This window comes from Carcharhinus amblyrhynchos, chromosome 8 (genome assembly GCF_965287045.1).
Source record: "Carcharhinus amblyrhynchos chromosome 8, sCarAmb.v2.hapA, whole genome shotgun sequence".
NCBI lineage: Eukaryota > Metazoa > Chordata > Chondrichthyes > Carcharhiniformes > Carcharhinidae > Carcharhinus > Carcharhinus amblyrhynchos.
In genome coordinates, this window is record NC_137331.1 from 69500896 (window position 1) to 69515342 (window position 14447).

General features: G+C 41.9%; 1 protein-coding gene across 1 annotated transcript in view; it reads left to right on the forward strand.

The window, feature by feature from the left end:
• LOC145347031 (peroxidasin homolog) overlaps positions 1-14447 on the forward strand; it is a 403231-nt gene that overhangs the window by 367251 nt on the left and 21533 nt on the right. The window contains exon 19 of the mRNA XM_080194932.1: positions 12997-13205. Coding sequence (XP_080051058.1) covers positions 12997-13205 — 209 coding nt within the window. The remainder of the gene's footprint in view (positions 1-12996; positions 13206-14447) is intronic.

The window sequence follows — 14447 nt, forward strand, 5'->3', positions numbered from 1 at the left end:
AAATCAGTGTTTCTGTCCATAGCGTTTTGTCCACAGCTTCACCGTTTCCTTGCTCTATAATTTCTTTCTGTGCCGGTCTCTGTTCATGCCATTCTGTGTTCTCGCTTCAGTCAACTGTGCATTCTCCTCCGTCTTCCCCTATCTGGATAACATTTTATTTATTTTGTGTTGTTTTAAGTTAGAATGGTGAACTCTCATGAAATGTAATTTTGTTTTGGCTTGGCTGAGCAGCTAAATTCAAATCAGTTTGTGTTTTGGCTATGATCCATGCTAATTATTGAATACATTTGTGAATAAATATTCAAAACAAATCTTTTCAAAGTATTTATTGTGCCCTGTTGCTTGGAAACAAACTCAATTATTTAAAGAGCCCCTTTATATCCAGTGTAAAAAAAAACACATGCATTAAATGGCTCAAATTTGCTCCTCCCTGTTACAAATGCATAGGTTAGTTTGAGTTTACTTTTTTCCCCCAAGTTAAATGCATTTCCTATACCAGCAGAAAATATAACAGACCCTGTAAGTTCATCATTTATGGGAACAATGTTTAAAAAAAAGGTTATCTTGTTAGTCATCTATTCCATTGACTTCAGTCCCAAACTAAAAGTACAGAGTTTTATCCACTGCTTCCCCAGTGCATACTTCTCTTGGATTCTACTCACTTCACTCTCTGGCTGTGTGAATGGAACATAGGACCTAACATGTCAACACTCTGGCTTCACCAGCTAGCAATCTGTATCTCACCTCCATTTAGCTAACTTTGATCCATATCCTTTTTTTAATTCATTCACAGGATATGGTTCTTACTGTGGGTCTATCCTTGATACCAATACCTTACTTAAAAATTTGTCAATTTCAGCCTTGAAAATTTCAATTGACCACCAGTCTTTCGGGGCCAGATTTGCACAGCCTTTTGTGACATAATTCTTCCCAATTTTACCTCTTAACTGATGTTAGAGACTTTGACCAGTTTATACTAAAACTTGTTCACCCAGGCATTCTTACTCATAAGATGAACAAAGGACAAGAGTTGATTCACGGTTCAACCCAGTTTTATTAAAGAACGTTATTGTCAAAACTTTATTTAAAAAAAAGCCTCTTGATACTCAGCATGGACCTCAAAAATGCATCAACATCCAACCTAAGTGATGTGACTCCAATTTACATAAAGTTATGAACTTTCTGCTTGATTCAGGTGGACACTGGTCTCTGCCACTTCTTTAAAAAGTGTTAATATGGCCAAGGGGCAGAAATCATACACTTAGTACGCTTCCACCTTAAGAATATTGATACATTTTACTGTGGTAATGGTGCCACATAAATACCATTTGTTTTTGTTGTTGTAACTCCTTTTCTACTTGATTTATAGCAGGTGGAGGAGTTAAATTCCCCCCACTTCCCCAGACTATTAATGTAAATTAGAAGCAGTCATGTTTCAGGAGCTCTGAATCATTCCAGTCAATACTCATCCCCTATCCGGACATTAATCCGCTAGCTGGTTCCTGCTGCTTTTTAGCTTTTAGCCAATTTAAACGCCCTTAGTTCACAACACCACAGGGTTACTATCATTGTCTCTGGTGTACTTTTACTGAAAGATGGTTGATTCACAGTTTGTCAGTTTTGCTTCTAAAGCTGTGATGACTGCTGTTTGCTAGGTGTTATTGTAATTAAAGGAGCTCCATTTGCCTTCTACTGAAGTACTCCGCTGCTATACATTTATTGTAATTGTCCCCTTGTTTCTTTCAGTTTAGCCCATTCAATTTGGTATGATTAAATTGAAGATTATCTTCAATGAGATCATTCTGAGGTCACAGTCCCCTGGAAGTGCTCTGACTTTAATTTCTTTGACAACTGCCAGATAACAATGACCCCTATCTCATGATTTCCCTTATACATTGCGTTATGCAGTTGCTGTGCAATATATTTATCAATTCTAACTTTAAACCACTTTGGTTTTTCAAACGTGACCAGTTGAAATTTTCCACTGTTACAACTTTCCTGTTCTCTCAAACCTTCATATTTTTGGACAGGAAACACTCCTGCTTCTTGTGTTAAACTATGGGGCTATAACACACCCTTAAGATCAGATTTACACCATCAAGGTACGTACCTTGAGTTAGGGAATCTCACCCAATTTTCACTCTAGGCAGGCGAGATACACTGACCCTGGAAGCAGATCGTAGGCGGCCAAGGGGGCAGGTGAGTGTCAAGATGGACTGATTGGAAAGCCTGTCTTAGTTCTCCAGAACATCAACCCAGAAATTGTTAATCTCGCTACCCTTCACACCTCATACCCCCTCACCTAACAATCTAGTAATGCTCTCACTAATACACACTTGACATTGAAGAAAAAACTTCTATTCGTGAAACCTTTTCAAAGATTTTAAATCCTCACAAGTATTCAATTTATTAGAAAAACAAAGTTCGATTCAGTTACTATACTAAAGACAATTATTGCTTAAATAGCCTCTTTAGACTGTCAACCAAAGTGAGAACTCAGCACCCCCATACTGAGATAATTGCTTTTGTAGCTTTTGAAATTCAGCCAGGAATTCAGCTGGAATAGTAGCCCTTGAAAAAATACAAAAACCATTAGTCAAATTGCAGAAGCAAATGATTTTTTTCCTCATCTGCACTTTATGGCCTGTCAATCAAAACAATCCAATAGAAGGTTACTTTTAACTCCAAATGACAGATTTGATTTATTTTGTTTCACGTTTGTAAGACTGGGACTTTAACAAGCTTCAGACACTGACAATTAAACAGACGTTATCCATTCTTCAGAAGCATTTACATCTACTCCATTAATCTGTTGCTCCAAAACTGTGGGTTAAAATCCTCGGAACAACAATCTGCTTGAACTCAGGACTAACTTCAAATGGCCCTGCTGTGTTTGAATTTCCTGTGTTGTGATTCATGCAGTGCACTCTATTGCCCCACTGGAAATACTGGGATCTATTAGAATTAGAGCTGGACCCGAACATCCGGGCCCCATCTGCTATTTTCCATGGTGTCGAGAGTTGGCCTGACTGTGTGAAAATCTAGCTTTTAGTGTCAGATTGGATGTTTTCACATTAGAGATTTCTATCCAGTGTAGCTCTTCATGTAGTTTAACCACTACCAGAAGAGTAACTATATTTTTTTACCTTTTGTCCTTGATATATATAGTTACACCATCTCCCTTTCTATCCTAAATAGAGTCATAGAGATATATGGCACAGAAACAGCCCTTTGGCCTAATTCTTCCATGGCAATCAGCTTTCCTAAACTGACCTGGTCCCATTTGCCTGCGTTTGGCCCATTTCCCTCTAAACATTTCCTAACCATATACCTGACCGAATGTCTAAAAACAACAAATGCTGGAAAAACTCAGCAGGTCTGGCAGCACTGGTGGAGAGAACAGAGTTAATGTTTTGGGTGTAAGTGATTCTTCTACAGAACTCTTTTTATGTTTTCTGTTCGTCTAAGGACTAAAATTAAAAGGTGACATCTGGGTGCCGGGAGGGCACTGGTATGCTGAAGGACTGCTGCATTGTTGCAGCTTTCTCCTGTAAAACCAGGATTGTTAGCGGTGGTCAAAATACTGGCAAAGGAGATGAGGGCCACCTGAAAATCCTCATGATGGAAGATGTTAGGTGTGGCAGGCTACACCACCTCCCTCAGTGCACAATGGTACTAGTCTACATACCAAGAGATGGTGCTGTATCTTGAGTGGGTACCATTTGTTACTGAGGATTCATCCACCAAGGAGTGTGCAGAGCTCAAACACCTGTGGCACCTGGGAATTCCAAAGTATATATGCATCACGAGTGTTCCCTGGGAGGCGAGCGCATACCTGCAGGATATGCTTTTGGTGTTTGCATACCAGTTGGATGTTTATTAAGGAGTAGCTCTTCCTTTTTATGAAAACTGCAGGGTGTTTTGGCAGAGCTTTTATGGTTACATGTATACAATCTGTTTCACCCAGTACCTGTGGAAAGGCAGCCAGCACTCTTCCCTGCTTGGCTGTCAAGATCAGTACGTTAGTCCACAATCTCTCCAGTCATCTTAAACAGGGCATTTTTGCTTCTCTAATAGATCAGTGTGTGGAAACCTGGGATATCCTGCGCATGTCCCCAGTGGATCCTTGGAAGAAGCCAAATGTTTAGAAATTCACCAGTACTGGGATTTTTCAGCACCACTAGTATTAAATATCTACCCAGTTTAATTGGTTTCAAGTTGAAATAATTTGGCCAAGTCCCAGCATTGGGCCTTCTGCATGGTTCTACAGCCACCTTCAGCCCCTCACCATTGGACTCCATTAAATTCAACCCTTGCTGTAAAGTGGCTATCTTTTAAAATGCACTCACAATGCACCATGTCATATTGGATAAATATATGGAAAACATTAAAAGATTACAAAGTAAGAGAATAAATTGAATAAAAGTATATGGTGGACAGGCTTGAGCAAGCCATCGAGTTTCACTTGAATGGCGGAGGCTCAGGGTGACCTGAGAGAAGTTTACAAATTGAGAGGCAGGGATAGAGTAGATCATCAGAGTCTTTTTCCCTGGGTAGAATTGTCAATTACTAGATGACATAAGTTTAAAGGAGTTGTGAGAGGCAGGTTTTTGGGTGCTAGGTGCGGTGCCAAAAGAAGTGGTGGAAGTAGATATAATGGCAACATTTAGAAGGTATCTTGACAGATACATGAATAGAGGGGTATGCACTGTGTCGAAGCAAAAGGTCTTTAGTTTAGAAAGGCATCACATGTCAGCGCAGGCTTGGTGGTCTAAAGGGACTGTTCCTGTGCTGTACTGTTCTCCGTTCTTTTGTGCTTTGATCTTAGTTGTCCATTTTACAAAGAGGAGAAAAAGAATGCAGCCAAACTTAGGATTCTTATTGTTCTATCAGAGAAGAATAATGAAATTTGTTACATTGAAAAGAAATATACTTCTGACTGGAAATTATTTTGTTTGATGTATTGAAATTACATTAACTGAAAGCTGCATTTAGACCAACAGCAGTATACCTGGTTGTCATGCGATAACTGGATTTTAAATGGGAAAAGCTAGAAATGGTTAACAGGTTCATCGGCATCTAAAATTAGAAGGGTACGTTAATGGCTTCAAATGTAGATTTTTCTCAGAACGGGAAACTAATATACCTGAAAAAACAAAGAAGGAAGGATCACAAAGTTTCATTCTTGCTCAGTTAATAATGTTCTTGCCTTTGATTCAAATGGTTATGAAGTTAGGCCAAACTCAAAGACTCTTGCGCACCATTTAGCCACAATTTTTGATTAATTACCTTTGCTCTAGAATTCACTCACTGAATTGCCCATTTTGGTACATCTATGACATGCTTGTTGCTGTTTTGAATTCTTATGGGCAGTTCCCAACATGTGGATCTTCATTCCTGCATCACATTGTCAGGCCTCTTTCGCAGCCAGTTCCACCGACATTATGATTTCAAGTGCTGTCTTTTAAGTCAAAGCATCTTCAGTAAGCAATCAGCTTTGGATAGCCTCACTGTGGAGACCACAAACTAGATGATCATGAAGAATCTCTTCTAATGATTAGCCAAACTCTCAGACCCCCGTTTTACCATGGTGCAAAAACGCGGTAAAGTTGGGCGTGAAGCCATTAACGCGATCCACTCCCACGTCCGCGTAGATGCTTACTTTACCAATGTCTGAAAATGGCCGTGATCCAATTCATGCCCAAAATGGGCGCAAGGGTGATTTAAATTTGCAAGTATTTAAATTGAGTTAATGAACTGCCCACCCAACTTTATCAGCGTTTCTCCCTTTACCATTGCATTCGTACGTCCAAATTCGGCGTGAAACAGACATGCTCGGCAAAGATCTGTTTCGGGCGCTCCAGCTATTGAAGAGATAAAGTTCAGCGCTTCCAACAGCTCTCTAACTCAGATCAGTGGTGGAAGGGTGGGGGTGTGGGGTGGGAGGTGGTGGCAGGTGGGAGTGGGTCAGATAATTCTCTGGTGGGTGTATGGGGGCGGGAGAAGGGAGGCCTGATCTTTTTCTGGTGGGGATGGAGGAGGAGGAGGTGGGTCAGATGTATTTCTGGTGGATGGGGGAGAGGGAGTTGGCAGAAGGAGGCCAGATTGATGTCTGGTTGGGGCGAGGGGAGGGGTTGGTGGGTGGAGGGCAGAGGGAAGCCAGACTTTTGTCTGGTGTGGGGGGTGGGGGGGTAGGGCAGAGGGAGACCAGATTGTTATCTGGCAGGGGTGGGCGGAAAGGGAGGGCAGAAGGAAGCCAGATTGTTATCTGCCAGGGAGGAGGTGGGGGCGGTGTTGGGGATGGAGAGGGCAGAGGGAGACCAGATCATTGTCTGGTGCAGGGGGAGGCCCGATCTTTCTCTGGTGGGGGGTGGGTGGTGGCTGGTGTTAATTCTATCTATCACATTTCTAATTCTGATCATTCCTGTTATAAATGCTGCTTAGATTATATTTCACTTGTCATGAATGTTGATTTTTTTTCCCCCTACACCAGCAAGTTCAGAAGAAGTAGAAATTATTTTACTACTATTTCCCAAATTATCCTCTAAACTTGGAAATGCAGCTTAGAATTTACTGCAAGCTGGCTGTTGCTAAACACAATTCTAAAGGTTGTTGAATCAAGCCACAGCTATTTGTACTTGCAACTATATGTTTCATTACACAACTTCAATGAAGACCTGGATATGTACCTCAGATGATTTGCAAGTATAGGCATCAGGGAGAAGGGGTCCCACAGCTATAATAGTGCACCTGCACTTAATCAGTGAAACCGTCAAAGTGGCTGTGAGTATGTAAAATATACCGGGAGGGAGGCCAGATCATTCTCTGGAGGGGGTGAGGGGGAGGAAGGAGGGAGGGGGCAGGGGCAGAGGGATTTGCTGCTACTCTGCGGTCTATCGGTGGGGGGGAAAGGGGCAAGGGGTCACGATCGGTCTGGGTAGTGGGAGGAGGTGGGTGGATAAGGGGGAAAGCTATGTTGTGGGGGTGAGGGTGTTGTCTGTGGGGGCCATCACTTCTGCTTTTCATTCCTGGCCACTTTATCTGCTTTTTGTGACAGTAGCACGATTTTCAATTTCTTTTCTTACTGCGCATATGCAGTTCAGAGCTCCGATCGTTTTGGGCGCGCTAAGCCCCGATTTTATTTTCAGGCTAAGTGTGGATGGGGACACCTGAAAGCAGATTTTCAAGTTGGATCTGAATTGCGTCCAGATTCAGCACTTAGAATGAAAATGGTAAAATTGGGCCCACAATGTTGTGCCAGCCTTTTTAAGTTTGCCACTAACTGAACAACGCTTCTGCCTTTCACTTGATTCCTTCGGTGGAACCTGAATCATTCCATGATGACCAATAGCTTTGAAGAGTAATGCTCTTCAAGAATCTTTGTCAAGTCATGCTAAGTTTTGATTCCAGCCTTAGCTGGATGAACCAAGCTCTGGAACAAATTGAAGTTTTACTTATTGAGAAAAGTTGCATGAGCAAATTGTTTTCAATCGTATTCATTTGCACTAACTACCAAAGCTCCTCTGCATAGGAACTCCATGATTCATTTGCTTCAATGAAAGGACCCATGCATCCTAACTGACCCACCGTTTCTCTTGCAGGCACTAGCGATTCAAGACTGCCTCAGTATATTTTTATTACTGTCTTCCCAGTCCTTCCCTTTTTACCCTGGAGACTGTTGACTTCGTTTTTTTTTAAATGGCCCAAACCGTATAGCAGAGCATCATCTTAAACGGTGGCCCAGGCACTTAACAAATTTCCTTTTGTAATATCCTAACTATATTAGGAGTTGTGAGTTTTAAACAAAAAGAAAAATATGTGGTTTGCATATGTAGATTCAAGATAACAACAGATTTATTGTAGGAGCTGTTGCCTGTACAGAATAGAACTTGACATTAAAACTGGAGCCTGTGAAACAGTCCAGTGACATCATCATCAAACCTTATGACCAGTTCTTAAAGCAATCATGCAACCAGTTAAGTATCATAGAATCCCTACAGTATAGAAAGAGGCCATTCGGCCCATCAAGCCTGCACCGACAACCGACCCAGGTCTTTTCCCCGCAACCCCATATATTTACCTTAGCTGGTCCTCCTAACGCTAAGAGGCAGTTTAGCATGGCCAATCCACTTAAGCCAGACATCTTCAGAGTGTAGGAGGAAACTGGAGAACCCAGAGGAAACCCATAGAGGCGTGGGGAGAACATGCAAACTCCACTCAGACATTGACCCAAGGCTGGAATTGAACCCAGGTCCCTGGCGCTGTGAGGCAACTGTGCTAACCACTGTGCCACAGTGCCAGCATTATAGCAACTGCCTACCAGCATATATAACAGATGTTGGTAGGCAGTCGCCAGCATAGGGGGGAGGAGTCAGATGCAAGGGCAGGGAGGTAGCTCTCAGTGGCCCCTAACACCTTCCTGATGTTGAGTCCCATGATTAAGCACTGAGTTCTTGTCAATGAGAGACCACCTATAAGGTCACAGGCAAACCTGACAGGAACAGACTTGTGAGAGTCCTGTTAAGTGCCAGGGCCACCACTAATGATGAGCTCAGAGATAATTAACTTTAAATGACTCATTTATGAGACTAATTGTCATCTGTTCACCAGCAAGATTCCTTTATCAGGCCCTGTTCGAATTGGGGGCCATTTTCTTGATGTCAGCAATCAGACGTGGGTATCCCTGACCAATTCTCCAGGCCTCTTTGCTATCATGTGCACTCCAGCAGGATCCACTAAATTCTGCCCAATATTTCAGGCTGTTGACCCTTTATTACGACGTTTGCTTTTGTTCCATTGGAGATCACTGAGGCTGCTCAATCACTGGCACGATAGGTGCTGTGTGCTCCAACAATTTGTACCTAACAATTGTAACCAACGGTCTGCAACTATCGGACCTAGTTTGTATTTTTGAGCATTCTAGGCTGGTGCATTGCTCACCTTTTACAGACACCTTTGAAAATCACAAGGCAGGGATTGAACATCCGTGGAGCGTCTGAACTGCCACCCGGATTTTCGATTGACCGGGATCTACAAAAATGCAAGTTCTTCTTCACAAAGAGCTGGATCACTGTACAGAAGCCAATCAGTATCTCTGAAATTGCTGGTTTTATAACTTGTTCTTAGAACAAGGTCAAATTATCAAAACATTGTTTAAAAAGACAAGAATGGGATAAGTTATGGCTCAAAGTTCAGCATTGGTTTTAAAACCCCAACAAATTAGAGTTCTTCACCACTTTGTCTGTGTGTGGAGTAAGGAATATGGATCTTGCTATGCTCTATGGCACCACTCTTCTTGCTCCTTATTTTCCCATTATATAGGAAAACCAACCAAAGGAAACGTGATCAAAAGTTGGTCATGGAAAATTTGCAGAAGCAACAAATAAATGCTAATTAAAATTTCACTGGAATTCAAAAGGAAAGTCATAGGGTAAATACATCTTTGCTTAATGATCCAATAAAACAGCATAGCTTTAAAAGTAACCGAGTCTTTGGATCAGTTGTGTGGCTATTTAGAATGGGTAAGGGGAATGCCAGGACATAACTTGTGTAAACTTGTTGAAATTTGGCCTGGAACTTCACCTGAAGAATTATCCTACTGAAATGAGATGTGCCCTTGCCAGTGACTCTGCCTCACATTGCTAGTATTAAAATCTGGCTTACTGTGAATTGGGCGGTGAAGTCAGACTTCTGCTTTTATGAGCTCAAGCTTCCACGCTGACAGCAAAGCCTCATAAAATCAGGATTATAGGGCTATTATGTGTACTCCAAGAAAACAGCAGCAGCAAGTCTTGACTAATTGTAAGGGAATGGGGAGTCAGTATAGAAAGAAAGTTCTGGCTATGGGAAAAACACATTAGAAACATGAGTTGGATACTGTGAGAGACTTACCTAAGAATTAAGTATAGCTGCTGTATATATCCCATGTCAAAGTTTATTCTAGTAGGTGGTTGTGTTATAAGTATTTGCACAAATAAGTTTTTTTTACTCCTTCAGGGGATTATGGGTGTCACTTGCTAGGCCAGCACTTATTTCCCATCCCTTACTGCCCTTGAAAAGTTGGAGCTACCTACTTGAACCACTGCATTCTCTTTGGCGTAGGTACACCCACAGTGCTTTTAGGAAGGGAGTTGCAGGATTTTGAGCCAGCGGCAGTGCGGAATGACAATATAGTTCAAGTCAGGATGCTGTATGACTTGCAACCTATAGGTGGTGGTGTTCCCATGTCCTTGACCTTCTAAGTGGCAGAGGTCAGAAGTCTGGAAGAAAGACTTGTACATGGAAATTGGGTTGGATTTCAATGCCCAAATAATAGGTGTGTTGAGATTACATCAGAGATTAAAATTTTAACTATCTCACAACAGACTGCACGTTCCACTTTGAGTTTATTGGAGACCATACAAGCAATGGTCCCAAAAAATGGGTTGGCAATTTAAATACTTAGAGGCTGGCAGCCTTGAATCTAACCAGCCTTTTCAGCTTAACTATTTTCTGCTGTGCTTTTCAGACTTGGAAACCCAGCAGCTCAGGAAGGTAAATCCCTCAACACAAATAAAAACAGAAAATGCTGGAAATATGTAGCAGTTCTGGCAGCATTTGTAAAGGGAAAAACCTGGTTAACGGGTGGAATTCTCCCAGGTTGTTGTGGTGGGCTCGACGGTTGGTGTGGGGCAGAGAATATGGTGGGAGGCCCAGGAATTGATTTCATGCCATCATGAATGTACAGCAGGATCTGCCACTGGTGCCTGCTATTGCAGATTGATAAACCCACCAGAGGCCAGCGTGAATCTCATTTGCATCCCATTAATCAGATGCAGATGAAGGCTTAACCTCCCATATCTGATTCTCCATGATGCTGGTGGGGCAACACGCCAGCGTGAAACACCTTTGGAACAATATGGCCTGCAGATGCCAGTACTCAACTGAAGAATGCCTGGGGCTGTGTCTGGAGTTCAGGATGGACTGCCTGCAACCCTGGACCCTGGAGCACTATAACAGTTGGTCAGAGGTGCATCTGCAGTTGGACCTTCCAGATTCAGTGTTTTGAGCGGGCCCTTTCGCCCGCCTGAGAATGTTCTGGAGATCTATCTTTGTTTTCAGAAAGTCCGCCTTCTTTCTTCCAGTGTGGTTAAGTGATGATGAGTATCTTTTCAATATGGCACCTGAGCACAATGGTGGGCCATGCACCATCCTGGTCTGCCCTACCACTGAATACAGCATAAAACACCTGGGTAAATGACTAACAAAGTAAGGGCTGGAGGATTTGGCTTGTTTTCCCGTCGCCCTCTCCCTGTCACACTCTTTGGTTTGGGACCTTCATATCGGTTTGGGACCTATTCGCTCCCCATGTTCTCTGCAACATTCTCCTCTTTATGTCACCTGGTCTGCAGTATTGTATTGTTTCATGTTCCTTTTTCTCATTTGCGCAGGTGGGTAGGTTCCCAGTTCCTAGCCTACATAAGGTAACAGTAGACTAACTGTCTATATATGTGCAACCATTTCCTGGCCAGCTTCAAGGTAGGTATTCAAGTTTTGCAACATCTCACCCTCCTCAGAAGAAACAGACTTCATGACAATGAAGGTTTCTTTACAATGGCATAATACTCTCTTTGGAAGAACATCACAAACTTCAAACAAATAGCTTATCACATATGTTTCTTTATTTTCTTCATTTTTTTATGGAATGTGGACATTGCTAGCTGGGCCAACATTTATTGCCCATGCCTAACTGCCCTTCATTTCAGAAGGCATTTGAGAGTCAGCCGCATTGCTGTAGATCTAGAGTCATGTACAAAGAATAAAGAACAGTACAGCACAGGAACTGGCCCGTCGGCCCACCAAGTCTGTGCCGATCATTTTGCTTCTCTGCAGGCTTTAAATGGTCTTTTTCAAACTGTCTACTTGCTTAGATTCCAGCTCCTGTCCCTTTTTTGTTAACACTGACAAACACTTGTAAATTTTTGCCTCTGTTTATTGCTCCTTCCAGACCATGTATCTTATCTCTCATATTCTCCAGATAGTATCAAAGTTCAAGAAGCTCATTCTCTTTCAAGACAAAGTTCTAACAGATCATCAGTTTTGGTTTCACCAGAAACTCCTTTTACTGTTCAAGATGTTTTTCACGATGCTTCATAGAATCTCCTAACGCTTAAATCAGGTTTTAATTGACGCTACATCTATGTGGCATTTGCTTCTAGCAGTTTATCATTTAGATGTTTTAAGGCCTCATTCAAGTATTTTACTTCCTGTAGCTGATCAGTTGTTCCCATCAATTCTTATAGCAAATGCATCTTGTGTCTGTTGTTAAAAGTTTAAAGTTTATTTTACTAGTGTCAAAAGTAGACATATTAACACTGAAATTAAGTTACTGTGAAAATTCCCTAGTCACCACACTCTGGCATCTGTTCGGGTACACTGAGGGAGAATTTAGTGTGGCCAATGCATTTAACCAGCACGTCTTTCGGACTGTGGGAGGAAACTAGGGCACCTGGAGGAAACCCACACTAACACAAGGAGAATGTGCAGACTCCACACAGACAATGACCCAAACCAGAAATCAAACTGGGTCCCTGGCACAGTGAGGAGCATTGTGAACTATTGAGAAAACCGGAGCACCCAGACGTCAAACCTGGACTTCAGCATTTCCCAGCCAAATCTCTATTCTCCACCCTATGCTACCTGTTTCTGTCAGTATTTGAGCCACATCTCTTTCCTCTTACGATATTGGTCTTAGTGTGTTTCATTCTTGTGCACATAATCGTTGAGCCAAATTTAAATACTGTAGAAGAAATAGATGCCAAAATTCTTTTGTGACAGATTGGGAATCTCCTATCGTCTGGTCACCGGACTGAAACAAAGTCCTGCCAGGCTGCAGCTATGAATATTTTATACTGTGGATATTTGATTCAAATAATGTTTCATTTGAATAAATGTTACAGTCCCTGTGGAAATGAAATAACGCCAAAGTCACGGGCTCCTTTTTATGTGTCATCCTAGGTTTTGGTATGAGAATCCAGGCGTATTTACCCCAGCTCAGGTAACACAGCTGAAGCAAAGTTCTCTTGCGAGTGTGCTCTGTGACAATGGGGACGGCATTCAGCAGGTCCAGCCGGACGTCTTTGTAAAAGCAGAGTACCCTGAAGGATATGTATCCTGTGATGAGATTCCAAAAATTGATTTGCGATTATGGCAAGATTGCTGCGAAGGTTAGTTCAATCCAATCTAAATTAAAATGGTTTGTGTGGCTTTATACCTTTGATTTATTTCTATTAATCTTGGGTCAGTAGACAGGAAAAGAAAACACAATTTAATTTCACATAGACTATTGTCTGATGTTTTAGGGTTTTATGAGATTTACTCACGCATCTTATATTTTATTCCATTTCTCACAAACCAGGGATAACTTGGAAGTTTTTCAAATAAAGTAAAGATTAAGGCTTTTTGTTTGCATTATTAAACATTATAAAAAAAATAAATCCAATTAACTTTTTTGAGGTTTTTAAAGTATTTTTAAAATATGTATCCTGAAATATACATGGCCACAGTGGATGCTACAAGTTTACAAGGCTGGGTATTATTGCATTTGAAGTAGTCCCATTGGACCAAATGTATGAGTTGACCTCGTGCCAGTGGATGGCAGGACTCATTTTGCTAGTTGCGGCCCATTACCAGACCTCTGTCGGGACTTGCCGTCTAATTAGAACCATAGAACCACAGAACATTACAACACAGAAACAGGCCTTTTGGCCCTGTGCTGAACCATTTTTCTGCCTAGTCTCACTGACTGCACCTGAACCATATCCCTCCACACCTCTCTCATCCATGTACCTGGACAAGTTTTTCTTAAATGTTAAAAGTGAGCCCGCTTTCACCACTTCATCTGGCAGCTCATTCCATACTCCCATCACACTCTGTATGAAGAAGCACCCCCCCGCCCCCCCATATTCCCTTTAAACTTTTCCCCCTTCACCCATCTCCTCTAGTTTTTTTCTTCCCTAGCCTCAGTGGAAAATGCCTGCTTGCATTCACTCTATCTATACCCATCAAAATCTTTTACACCTCTATCAAATCTCCCCTCATTCTTCTAGGCTGCAGGGAATAAAGTGCTAACCTACTCAACCTTTCTCTGTAACTCAGTTTCTAAAGTCCTGGCAACATCCTTGTAAACCTTCTCTGCACGCTTTCAACCTTATTAATATCCTTCCTGTAATTAGATGACCAAAACCGCACACAGTACTCTAAATTTGGCCTCACCAATGTCTTATACAACCTCACCATAACATCAGTACTTTGCTTTATAGAGGCCAATGTTCCAAAAGCACTCTTTACGACCCTATCTACCTGTGACACCACTTTTAGGGAATTATGTATCTGTATTCCCAGATTCCTCTGTTCCACTGCACTTTTCAGTGTCCTACCATTTACCTTGTATGTTCTACCTTGGTTTG